The 13,489-nt window shown below is 37.3% G+C and overlaps 1 protein-coding gene across 1 annotated transcript in view; it reads left to right on the top strand.

Annotated features, from left to right (window-relative positions):
- LOC150085822 (uncharacterized) overlaps window positions 1–12,800 on the top strand; it is a 145,118-nt gene extending 132,318 nt beyond the window's left edge. Inside the window, exons 14-17 of the mRNA XM_090374706.1 lie at window positions 405–449; window positions 5,129–5,308; window positions 5,577–5,675; window positions 10,739–12,800. Coding sequence (XP_090230832.1) covers window positions 405–449; window positions 5,129–5,308; window positions 5,577–5,675; window positions 10,739–10,914 — 500 coding nt within the window. The 3' untranslated portion in view covers window positions 10,915–12,800. The remainder of the gene's footprint in view (window positions 1–404; window positions 450–5,128; window positions 5,309–5,576; window positions 5,676–10,738) is intronic.
- The last annotated feature ends 689 nt before the right edge of the window (window positions 12,801–13,489 follow it).

The raw sequence follows: 13,489 nt of genomic DNA, 5'->3' as shown, positions 1-13,489 counted from the left end.
GATACCAGTGGAGCAATATTTAGGTGCCACGGATTATTTGGCAATTGTTTCCCATCAGGTGTGTCCTTTCAGGGCTGCAGTGTAACCATCAGTAATGGGTTCTTGCAACAGGTTAACACGCCATGTCACTAGGCTAGAACTGTACAGTACTGGTTCTATAAACATTAGAGCGAATTCAGCCTACTGTAGTGGCCTCCCCAGTCACCAGTTCAGCACCTGTCGCAAAATCGAAATGGTTATATTAGATTAACTTCAAAAATTCAGTACAAATATGACAAAAATGACCTGGATGATAAATCTAAGATGAAAAATGAACGGAATGCACCCGGTTAACTCTGAAATGTCACACACTGCATATTATACAATGCTGATGATTACTTAATTATTATTATTTTATCTTTTAGAAACAACAACAGGAACGAAGCCACCCCTTGTCATCAATGAAGGCGGTAAGACATCTCTGCATCTTTATAATATAAAAAGTAAACAAAAAGTATCAATTTTACTCTGTAATCAACTCTTGATATTACATAATTTTGTGTATGATCTTTGTACTGGGTGATCAAAAATACACTAATCCCGACACTTTCAATTTTGGACATGATACTTAAAATATAGAACGCTTTATGAAAATCACAAATGCTGCTGTAATTTAAGCGTGTATATTTAAGCCTATGGCAAATATAAGCTAGTCTGTAATCAAGTCATAAAGAAGGTCAAGCAAGCGAAGGCAGATTACTAGAAATCTTTGGCAAAGGATGCTAAGAAAACAGCAAGGATTTCTTTACTTATATAAACTCTAGAAGGAAGGGGATTACCGTAATCACATTGGTCCAATTGATATCTATGGTTCGACTGTTGATGATCCTGCTCAGATAGCTGATAATCTGAATGCGTATTTTGCATGTACATTCAAACATGAGGAGTTATTAAGGGAGGAAATTGCCAGAAGTTTATCAAACTGCAACAGGGTGCTTAATGATTTTGTAATAACTGAGAGCAAAGTGGAGGAGAAATTTTTGAAGTTAAACATAAGAAAGGCACCTGGGGTGGATGGGATCTATCCAGTTATCTTAAAGGAGGCGGCAAAGAAAGTAAGTAAACCCCTAGCCATAATTATGAGAGCATCCTTGAACTCAGGGGAAGTCCCTATGGACTGGAGATGTGGAAATGTATTCCTAATTTACAAAGGAGGATCTAAGGGTGACACGAGAAATTACAGACCAGATAATTTAACTTCTGTTCCGGGGGAAATAATGGAGTCACTAGTTAAAGATGCATTGCAAGGTCATCTAGACAAGACTGCAGTAATAATTCAGACAGCATTTGTTTGTTAAGGGAAAGTCTTGTCTGACAAATATGATTAGATACTATGATGTGGTTACAAAGGAACTGGATGCAAAAAATAATTTTGATATCATATACTTGGATTTCCGGAAATCTTTTGACACTGTTGCGCATGGAAGACTATTGTGCAAATTAGAGCAGTATGATATTAAGGAAAAGTTGCTATAATGGATTAAAGGGTGGTTGAGTGGGAGAAGACAGAGAGTGGTAATCAATGGACACTTATCTTCGTGGACTAATGTTATTAGTGGAGTACCACAGGGTTCGGTTTTGGGCACGTTGTTGTTTTGTATATTTATCAATGATATTGACGAAGGTATATCAGGCTTAATTTCGAAGTTTTCAGATGATACAAAGGTTGGCAGGGTTGTTAATGACAGTAATGGCAGTGTGGTGCTGCAACAGGATCTATAAAATTTGGGAAGATGGGCTGAGAAGTGGCAACTGAAGTTTAACATTGGCAAATGCAGATGACAGAGAGTGGTAATCAATGGACACTTATCTTCGTGGACTAATGTTATTAGTGGAGTCCCACAGGGTTCGGTTTTGGGCACGTTGTTGTTTTGTATATTTATCAATGATATTGACGAAGGTATATCAGGCTTAATTTCGAAGTTTTCAGATGATACAAAGGTTGGCAGGGTTGTTAATGACAGTAATGGCAGTGTGGTGCTGCAACAGGATCTATAAAATTTGGGAAGATGGGCTGAGAAGTGGCAACTGAAGTTTAACATTGGCAAATGCACAGTGGTAGGTAGAAGTAACCCCAGAGAAACGTACCAACTGTGTGATACTACACTTAGGGTGGTAGAAAATGAAAAAGATCTGGGAGTAATTGTGCAGTCAGATAGTTTTCCAGTCATGAAGTTTTCTGAGCAATGCAGACAGTCTGCCAGAGCAGGTCATGGGGTATTGTCAATAATATACAGGAATTTTGCTAGTAGGGAAAAGGAGGTGATTATCCCTTTGTATAAGGCAAGGGTGAGGTCACGCCTTGAGTACTGCGAACAGGTCATTTTAGGAAGGATGTAGAGTTGCTTCGGCGTGTACAGAGAAGGGTAACAAGATTGGTGAGGGGAACGAAGGGGGTCCTCTCACCAAGAAAGGCTTAAGTTATGCAAATTGCAGCGGATGGAGACTAGGCACGTGCGAAGTGATCTGATTAAGGTGGATAACGCCTTCAATAGGTTAAGCAGATTCAATTCTGATGGGATTCTTCCTCTTCCTCAGCTTACGAACCTCCGGGAGCATAAATTCAAATTGTAGGAAAGACAATTGTAGAATAGATGTGCGGAAGTTTGCCTTTAGCCAGCGGGTGGTTAATTGCTGGAACAAACTGCCATCTGTTGTTGTGGAAGTTGATAGCTTAAATAAATTCAAGGAGGAAATGGACAACCTTTTAGAGGGAACAGACGTGTGAAATTTTCTTTTTTTCTTTTTTTTTTTTTTGGCTGATGCTACATAAGCTCATACGCTTGCTTTTTGCATCACATGCCTCCATTACTACTACTACTACTACTACTAATGAAATTTTGCTGGATTAAAAATCTCAGAAATCTCTTAAACCAGCAATAGGGAAACTGACTATAGAATACAGAAAATTTATAACTATAATATACTGATGTCACATGATCATGTCATAAAACATTAGTATATTTATGATCTCAGCTGCCAAAATGAAAAACATCCAACTAAGTTTATGAAATGAAAGACATGTTTTCAAAATTATTATTTTGCATGAGAAAGTCACGCAGGAATTTTGACATAACTGTATTTTCAAAGAATAAGCAATCTCAACCATTGCATTATCGGAGAGGGTATGGCACATTACATAATGTTGTCGACAGCAGCCTTCATCATAGAAAAGTTATTTCCAAGCTCAACTCCAACCCACCAATTCAATTTTCCCACTTCTTCATTTATCCTTCCTCTGTCCTTAGAACAAGCTTCCTTTTTATGCATTTCTTGAAAATTTCGATCTACGGACATTTATTTTATTTTATTTTTAAAACTCAGTAAATTCAGAGTCGTAACTACGGCGGGGCAAGCGAAAAACCTTCCCTGAGTGCATTAAAACCAGAGTGGAAAAATATGCGATCACAGGATTTAAAATTATATTCTTTATTTATTGTTATTACTATTTTAATTTTGAAATACCGAAAAATGAGTGAAAGTTTGCAGTATTTCGTTTTATTCATTATTAATTTATCATGTTTATTAATGGGGGTTAGCCCGGGGATACACGAGTAGCGTACTACCACTCTGCGTTACGGCTCATCCTAGAACATTAATATGCTTGAAGAGTGAAAGTGTAACAATAATTTCACATTGGTATATACATAAATTAACATATTTAACAAATTTATATACATACAAAATTATAAGAACCACGAAAAAAAAACCCCATATTATTCCTATTGTAGTTATATTGTACTATTTATAGATAGGTTCAGAGCTTTCCGAACTCGAACTTATATTTAAAAACGAAATTATCAAAATAAATTTCATTAGTTTAGCTTGAAAAACATTGTGCCTAGTTAAGGATTTTGTGATTAATATCTTGAGACCTAATTTAATTCATTGCTACACCGTCACAACTCAGAGATAAAATACGTAACTACTCAAATGATGCAGAGCTGTTGGAATGGGCACAGAGAAGGGCAACAAGATTGGTGAGCGGAACAAAGGGGTGCTCATATCAAGAAACTGCAGTGTCTGGAGACTAGGCACCTGCGAAGTGATCTGATTGAGGTGCTTAAGGCTTTGAATGGCTTGAGCAAACTCAATGCTAATGTGATTCTTCCTCTTGCTCAGGCTATGCACATAAGGGGACATAAATTCAAATCGAGGAAAGATAGTTGCAGAATAGATGTGCGGAAGTTTGCCTTCAGCCAGTGGGTGGTTTATTGCCGGAACAAGCATCCATCCGTTGTGGACAGTTTTAATAAATTCAAGGAATAACTAGTTATTCCTAGCCAAACTATTGGAGAGGATGGATGGGTGAAATGGGTTTTTTTTTGGATGATGCTGTATCATTTTCTTGATCATTTTCCACTTTTAATACTAATACTAAATATGCATTATTTTAAAAGAAGCTACAGTTAGTCAACTAACTTTTATCTTTTCTACACACTCACTGCCTTGCGTATTTACTACTACGGCATAAAAATTACTGGTTAAAAGTTGCGTCGTTGGTTTAGAAACACATTCTGGCTGTGTGGACGCGAAACATAATTATATTTCTTCTTTAGTTTTTGTCCACAGAGGCAGGCCATCTTTGCACATCATAAAATGCTTATAAACAGTTTCAAAATATTCTGGGAGTTTCTATAATTATAAGACTTTCGATTATAATCGTTTCTCTGAAAGCTCCACAGTTTTAAAAACAGGATTTGCGGCTTTTCAGGAAAGGCCGTGTATTTGTTATCATAACCTTTGATGGATTGCTTATTTGCGCCAAGGTATTCTAAGACCTTGAGATACAACATATCGCGTCAGCAGACAGCTTGAATGTTCAGTTTGCTTGTTTTGTAGGACAAAAATGAGACAAAGCCATGCAACCCTTGCCTGAGACCAGCTAACTCGACCACGTACAAAGAAGAGCTCATGAAAGTTCCTTCTGTCCCGAAGGGAAGTATTTCTCAATTTTTACCTGAGTGAAAGAATCACTTTCTCACTCCCTACTTTTTATATATACTAATTAAGGGAAATTTATAACAAAAGTTAAATTTTAGCCTTCTCTAACAATACATATATAGTTATATGAATTTCATTATTTTAGCCTGCATATTTGAAAACAAAGTATATCAGTCAGCTGAGCAAATACCCCGCCATGATCCGTGTGACTTCTGCTTTTGTTTCCGAGGCCACATCATCTGTCTCCAACAAGCGTGTCCTCCACCAGTCAGGAATTGCTATGAGACGCCTATACCAGGGTACTGCTGTCCGAGATATGAATGTCGTAAGTACTGCCTGCTACTTCATCAGTCATTTTTTAATTATATAAATGTGGGAATGTGGTAATATTGATGGAATGTGGCGTGGAGGTGACCGTGTGAAAGGACTTAACATTTCAGATAACTATACACTTTCCCTATAGTTGTCTCAAAGAAAGATCAGAAAAAAATATATACAATCCTGATTACGCTTTCTGTTTCTGTATTGAATATTTAACTTTATATTTACCGTTCATTATTTCAATTTCTATTATTCGTTTTTTGTCTGCGTAGCTGTTCAGTTAACTACGAAAAACGTCACAAAAAGATCTGACGCTGTTCATCAAAGTCGGATATTTAAAAGGAATATTCAGGACACTGTAGAAGTAAAAGGTAAGATTCTTGCTTGTTTACAATGTATAGTTACAATTAACAAAAATTAATTAAATTTTAAAATTGAGTCCTAACTGTTTATGTTAGGCTTGTTGATGTATAATACAAAGGGTACTAGGAAAGTTTTGCAATATGACGCAACAATGAATCACAGGAAGCTGCTTGTTGCTGCATGTTGAGACATGTTCATACGTGCATAGTAGCCGCCGCGCCAAGTCGATGGGCTCAGTTATTCATTAGTAGTGAGAGTGTAAAGTGCTTGCGATGGCATCGTGGTCACGAAATGAGATAAGGACAGTTTTTTGGTATAATTTCGTGCGTGGTTTAACCATAGACCAGTGCTTAGAAGAAATGACTCTTGCACTAGATGATGATTGTCCACATCGTACAACGATATTCAGGTGGTATAGAGAATTCCAAAGGGGAAATTTCACTCTGGAGGATTCTGAGAGGCCGGGAAGGCCACGAACGTCAGTTACGGAGGAAAACGTTACTGCTGTGAGGAAAATGCTTGACGAAAACAGGCGAGTGACCTACCAACAGATAGAGGATACTTTGGGCCTAAATGCACCAGCAATTCGTTCGATTCTGCAAGATCATTTGCACGTGAAGAAACTTTGTTCTCTCCGGGTGCCGCATCAACTGACTGAAGAGCAGATGACACGACGTGTGACTTGGTGCCGGGAGATGTTAAAAAAGTTTGATAAGGGACAATCTCGGTATGTGAACAACATCGTGACAGGTGACGAGACTTGGCTGTACTATTACGATCTGCCGACCAAGGCTCAAAACAAAGTTTGGGTCTTTGATGATGACGACACACCCGTAATTGTCAGAAAATCCCGATCTGTAAAGAAGAAAATGATAGCTGTATTTTTCAAATCGAGTAGAATTGTGGAACGTGTCATTTTCGACACGCAGAAGACAGTCACAGCTAAGTGGTATACTGAACAATGCCTGCCTAAAGTCATTGGATCTATGAAGAACCTGCGGCCAAAGTCAAGAATGGACACCTGGTACCTCCATCACGAAAATGCTCCAGCTCACCGCGCCAAAGCCTGCACCGAATATTTGACCACGACAGGACTGAAACTTCTCGAGCACCCTCCCTACAGTCCCGACCTTGCTCCCTGCGACTTTGCACTGTTCCCGCATGTGAAAATGAAGCTAAAAGGGAGGCGGTTTTCCAGTGATGAGGACCTTCTACGGGCTTGGGACAACGAGTGTGCTTTACTCCCTAGTGAAACTTGGCAGAACTGGTATAAAGATTGGTTTCGGAGGATGGAGAGGTGTATTGAATGTAGAGGAAATTACTTTGAAAAAATTAAATAAACAAAGCTGTATTGCAAAACTTTCCTAGTACCCTTTGTACCATATAATGCACAAGCAAAATTCTTAGTATTACTGCCAACAAAGTACAATTCTTGTGATATCAAACAAACAATTTTTGCTGTAAAAATTAAAAAATTCCATTGTAAACTGAAAATCTTGGTAACTCACTTTTCCAAGAAGGGAAACTTTTTCTTTACTAAAAATCATTCTACAGAAATTGTTTGGCTCCATTTGAGGCCTCGACAGGGAATGATTAAAAGGATAGCTATGAAATATTTCAATATGTATAACTATAATACATAATTCTTCCGGTGTGAATTATGCTAAGATTTTAAATTAATAAGATTAATTGAAATGATTATTGAGTCTTATGTTAATCGCTTATCCATATTTGTACTGGACATGGAAAATATTTAAACAGAAAATTTGGATTCATCACAAGGCTGTCAAGCAACATACTTTTCAGCATTAACCTTCATTTTCTGTCATGGTGTCTAACAGACGCCACTTTTTTCTGTTTTTTTTTATTTTTTTTTTAAATCTGGAAATAAAATGACATCCCCGTGTATCTTTCTTCACCAATGATCTCTAACTGGTTATACCGTATTCTCTGTTTTCATTTCAATATACTATAATTACGAGACGTTAAAAGTCAGTTTGGCGTTTAATTGACGCCACGTGAGCAAAAGCGTCTACTTTTATTCTAAGCAACTTCTACTTTCAAATTATGTCTGTGAGACGCCAGAGACAGCTGTCTAATCTTGTGTAATGCTCTGATTTTTCCGGCTAAATGCGAACATCTGACAAAAATACAGAAGTTCAAGTTGTGTCTGATAGTAATCTTGAAAATTCTAAATTTAGTAAAATAGTTAAAAATTGTTATTTATTTATTTATTAGTAATAAATTGTTATTTATTTATTTATTAGTAATAAATTATTTATTTATTAGTAGTTTTCCAGGATGGAAAATCGATAGTCCTCGCGCGACACCTACTAATCCTTCCACACTTAAAAAAAAAAAAAAAAACATACACAAAAATAAGTAGGTGTCAGGCGAGAACCACATCGAACAAGGAAAATCTAAGCCAGCCATTTCCTCCCGGTGTAACACAGCAGCGAAGAGCGGAAAAATATTACTACACATTTAAATCTACAACCAGAAAGAGGCTGAATGGTATCATCTGCAACGTCAATCTAAGTTATGTTGCCACTAATTTTTTTATTGTCATGTCTTCTTCAGCTCATTTTCATTTTCAAATCCCTCAACTTGGAAGCGCAGCACAGTGCTTGAAAAACCACGATGCTGTACAATAAATCTAATTTACAATTCAAGATATCTTAATTAAGATAATTAATATATTAACAGAAAATTTCTTACCTTTCTCGCAATGAATACCTCTTTTTGATTGACTGTAAGAATGCTCTCGCTCGGTATTTTCCATAAAAGAAAACCTAATCAGAGGGAAAAATAAAAATAAAAATAAAAAAATTACTGAATGCACATTTATGTGTATCGTTTTAATATCTTAAGTAAAAAATGCAATTAATTATTTATAATTGTTTCCATATAAAGTGTGACAACCTTTTTTTTTGTATAAACAATATACACTATACGCCAAAAGTATCCGAACAACCCTGAGATTTGGGAAAAAATTACCAAACCCGCCATCCATATAATAGGAACAGGCATGAAAGCAACTTGCATACAGGCTAAAATTAACAGCTTAATGAAATGCAGTAAACGAGGCGAGATTGAACGCAGCAACTTTCAACAGGAAGTCACCACAGGATGTGATTTTAAAAATCAATAGTTCCTGCCGTTGTAACAAAACTACAACACTCCAGATCAGCAATTGCGAACGAATGGCATGCATGCCACGAGTAGCATGAATATGAAAATATACAGGCACCCGGCCACTCATAGTTTATATAATAAAAAATGATTTTTTATTTGAAAGCAAATTTGTTTTATCGTCTATGAACTGAACAGCATCTAACGATGAAAACCATGTTGAAATGTGCGAAAAATTATACAGAAACAAAGTTCTTATTAGAATAAGACCTTTTAATATTACCTTATTATATTATCTTTTAAATGTCAGTTATTCTAATTTAATCAGTCTTTCTTTCTCATGGCACGCGATAATTATATTTCTGTTTCAGTTTATATTTAGCAGAGAGATCGGAAAAGGTACGCCCTCGCTGCCCTAGATCAATGGTGGCTGCTGTAATCAAAAAATATAAAAGGTATGGTGCTACTTACATCCGAAAAACGTATGGGTAAACCGAAGAAACTGAAGGAAAGAATCCGGAGGGCGCTCCGGATTCTTTCCCATCAGTACTCATCGAATACTGTCAGTTATGAGTTCAGGAACTGATATAAGAATAAGGAAGATGCATATTTCACGGAAGAGCTGCTTGTGCAGTACACAAACTAAACGTCACAGCACGCAATACAGAGCATTGACTTGTTGCGCAAAACAACGTAATTTGGACCTGAATTACGATGGTTGGAAAGCTGTGTTATGGAGTGACGAATCAGCGTACATGGTTTCCCATCTGATGGCCGGGGGTTTGGGTATGACGGATGACCCCAGAACTGTACGTACCAGAGTAAAGGTAAAGTGCAGCCATTATCAACCCACTGCAGGATGGAAGCCTCCTCAACAATTCATGCTGAGGGAAATGGACCATAATCTTCCACGCTGGTCCAGTTGGCAGATCGACCGTATTTGGTAGTCAGGGGCTTGAACCCCGGTCTACTCAAAGGAGCGTGTGCTACTGCACTCCCGCTCATAACCACTCGGCTACGGAGGCCAAAGTGTGTTGTCCAAACTCTGAAATCTGGTGAAGACACTGTCAATGTCTGGGATTATTGCTCGTAGTACGAGCTTGGCCCACTGGTCGTCATTCCTCGAACAATGAATGTCGTGCGATACATTAGCACTCTGGACAATTCCGATCCTTTTCCCCTATGGCAGCAGTATGGGAAAGGCCATTTTCTCTTTTAGCATGATACACAGCACAGCATGTGGTGACTTGGTTTGAAGACATATCCATGCAAAAGCTTCATTGGCCTGTCCAGTGCGCCAACCACAACGGTGAATTGGCTGCTGCACTGAAGGAATGAAGCTTCCTGCTATCAAAAAATTAGTTCGGAGGACACACTGTGTAATTAAAGCTAAAGATGGGACGATACGTCATTAAATATTGCAACAATAAAAGATTCTCTGAAACATGTTCAAAGAACCTTTTATTGTTACAGTATAATTAGGAGTTTGGTCACTTCTGCACCCTCTCAGGTCAAAGTAATCGAAACCGAACCTCGGTATCATATAGGATTTCCACATGAATAAGTTAATTACTGCTTAATTAACAGTTGATGCACGTTACCATTATGTTTATGGGTCACATACATTTTTGGTCTTCAAAGCACGGATATATTTGGACAATTTATCATTCTTAACGTTTCGAATTTAAGTATAAACTTAAATTCGAAATTAAATTCCGATTTTAGATATGCTAATTACTAACTCAGCGTTAAATGCTCAAAACAGAACTTTGCCTTGCGTGTTTATTTCAAAGGTTCATCATGGGAATTTAACTGAGACAAATTTATTTTCTTTTCAGGTGAATAAAGTGTAATGTTTTCTCAATAGTAGCTCATATTTATACATGATATCTTTCAGAATCTGTTGTTTTATAAATTGTTTAACTTTACTTTTCTGCAGGCTGTGAAGTCAAAGGAAAATTCTTCGAAGTCGGTCATGTGATAAACACTGTTAGTGGCCCCTGCATGCGATGCAAATGTGAGGCAAAAGGCCTGGTAACCTGCGATCCCATCAAGTGCCGCCCTGAAACTCCTCTCTTGCTCAGAATGAACAGACAATATTTCTCGTCTAGCTGATTATGTGGACTACCGCCAACAGTTCGAACAGCAGTGTCGCGATATGCTAGAGTACAGCCCGGAATACGCATCTTTAACAGCTCGTGACGTTGCCAAGACGACACCGTTTCCTTTCTCCTCAAATGAATGTTTCAAGAGTCGTGATTTCAGTTTTTCTAATTGTTCTTAAAATCGACAGGGGCGTGATTAACTCAGAGTCATTAGTCCATGTGTAATCTTACTTTCCTTCTCCAATCACGCTACCGGGCGATTTTGCAACACTGTATTTATGGAACCAGAAATATCGTGGAGGAGGCAAAGAATACACAGCCTTTGAAACGTTTCAGAAGGACTACAGATTGCCTTTGCAATTATACAGAATTTTAAAATGTTTCTTGGACACTACTGTTTTGATGACCAGTGTCGGTAAAGATGAAAGCCAGCTGCCAATGCGCTTTATTAACGCAAGTTCTCTGGACACTTTTTCTCCATTACGTTACTGTCTGGTTATCTAATTGTATTTATGTATGTATATGTGGTTATGCGTCTCTGTGTGTGTTGTGTGCGTGTGTGTGTGCGTTCGTGTGTACACATGTGCTTTTGTTTGTTTGTATGTAATCTGTGATATGTCATCAAATGGATGTGACCATCGAGGGCATAATACGGTGCCAAACCATGGACTTTTGATGCCTTTGCTGTATTATATGCTACCAATGGCTTCGTTGAATTGAATGAAAGCGGTATATTTTCAAAGGTGGTTTGTCAACGGGCAAGAAAACTTTCTGCTGATGACTACTCGGGCTGGTTATATACAAATAGTAGGGAAGGGAGGGAGGGACATGCTCACTTCCCGTCAAAGTGGCCAAAGTAAAAATCAAAGATCTTTCGTGACTTAGAGGAGGTAATTATTGGTGCTATTTTGAACTGTAATATTAAATTGCATCGGTAATACTCAAAGTCGTTGACTGTCCGACCATTTACACAGATCTACGTCCAAAGGATGCGTTCAAATAATAAGTGCGGCAAACTCTCTAGTCTAGTGTGCTACTACATTATCCATCTGCAGATATGACTTGCTTGATAAAAGACACGTTGCAACTTTCAACATCTAATTTATTATTAGACGATGAAAGTTCCAAGAAACAGTCTTTATGTTACTAGAAAGTAAACTAACTACATAGTTGCGAAAATATTTCTCACCATGTGGTTCAAAGCAATCAGTCTGTTGCCATCGAAGGGGAATTTGTAAATTTACTGCAGATGAAAACTCGTCTTCTTTGGGACACGTTATTCCTACTATCAAAAGCGTATTTCTTTATCAGGATGCAATGTTATTTGTTTGAGTTTTAAAGACGTTTTAAGAACAAGCTCTGAGCTATGCCTCATAAGAAGAGAGACGTGATCTCCAGTATCTATTAAATAACTAATTAACGAGAAAGATTAATTTCCAGTAATCAATCAGGGATATAAATTTTTCGACAATTTACATCTATTTTAAAGTACGCTTAAATGGCCATTTTCGACTTTCTCCACTTTGTAACAAATCTACGTTTAAAACATAACATAGAGTAAATTTTTTAAAAAAATAATAATAATAAAAACATTGCAACTTCCATTTTCGTTATCATTTCATGTTGCTTTAGTATTTCTTCCTTCATGCTGATGAAGCAAGAATACCGGTGAGGATTTGTTACTATAACCAGCGTTTAACTGACACGCTATACAGAAAATTAACAAATTTTAAAAAAAGGCATAGCAACAGAATTAGAAAGGGTTTCCCACCACTGTCGGATTGGACTGGATAAAATCGGAAACGTTTCTCATCTCAGCCTCATCTGGCTGCCCTAAGGCCCTCTGTGCACTTATTAACAAATCTGAACAAAAATACTTTTAAGTAATAATTTAGTAAGGGGAATGAAAACGTGCTTATATCGTTTTAAATTTAAATTTAAAAATATAAAAAATTATTCGTGCTCCAAGTGATTTTTTACTTAATTTAAAAGTACTTTTATTTTCTCTGAGGGCCCCTTGAGACAGGGTCACGCCTACTTCCAGCTTGATCCTGCCTTCCACCTTCTGATCCTCGTAAGCAAAGTAAATCCGAATATATTTTATGAACCGAATTTGTGCATTGTACGTGATCATTAAAACATCACATCGGCAAGTACACATTTGGAACGTCTGCAGTAATTTCACCAATTACTTGCTTCAGACAAAAGTTCATAAATTTTTCAATTCTGTGAATTGCTAAAAATCAGTATTTTTTCCAGTCTGAGCTGGCTTTAGACATCAATCATTATTCGAGGTAATGTACGTCCTGCTAAACTATTTCTCTTAAGGTCTCTCCTAAACTGAATTATAAGGACGGGTTCCTTTTCTTGCTCAGATTCAAAGGTATTTTACTGGCCAGGAATTGACTTTAAGGTGCTGATGTTTCCTAGGATGTGGCTCGTGGGCCTTATTGCCGTATCCGTCCATGTTATATGCTCATTTGGTGTACAATTCTTGTTTATAACAAGCAACTTCGTTTTTGTAATGAAGACTTAAATAAAGAATCATTTTTGTAAAAATCAAAACTTTTTGTATTTTTCCCTTA

The sequence above is a fragment of the Mastigoproctus giganteus genome, chromosome 5, assembly GCF_048544385.1.
Source record: "Mastigoproctus giganteus isolate SK-2022 chromosome 5, ASM4854438v1, whole genome shotgun sequence".
NCBI lineage: Eukaryota > Metazoa > Arthropoda > Arachnida > Uropygi > Thelyphonidae > Mastigoproctus > Mastigoproctus giganteus.
Note: the sequence above shows the minus strand (reverse complement) of the source record. Positions and strands in the feature narration are given on the sequence as shown.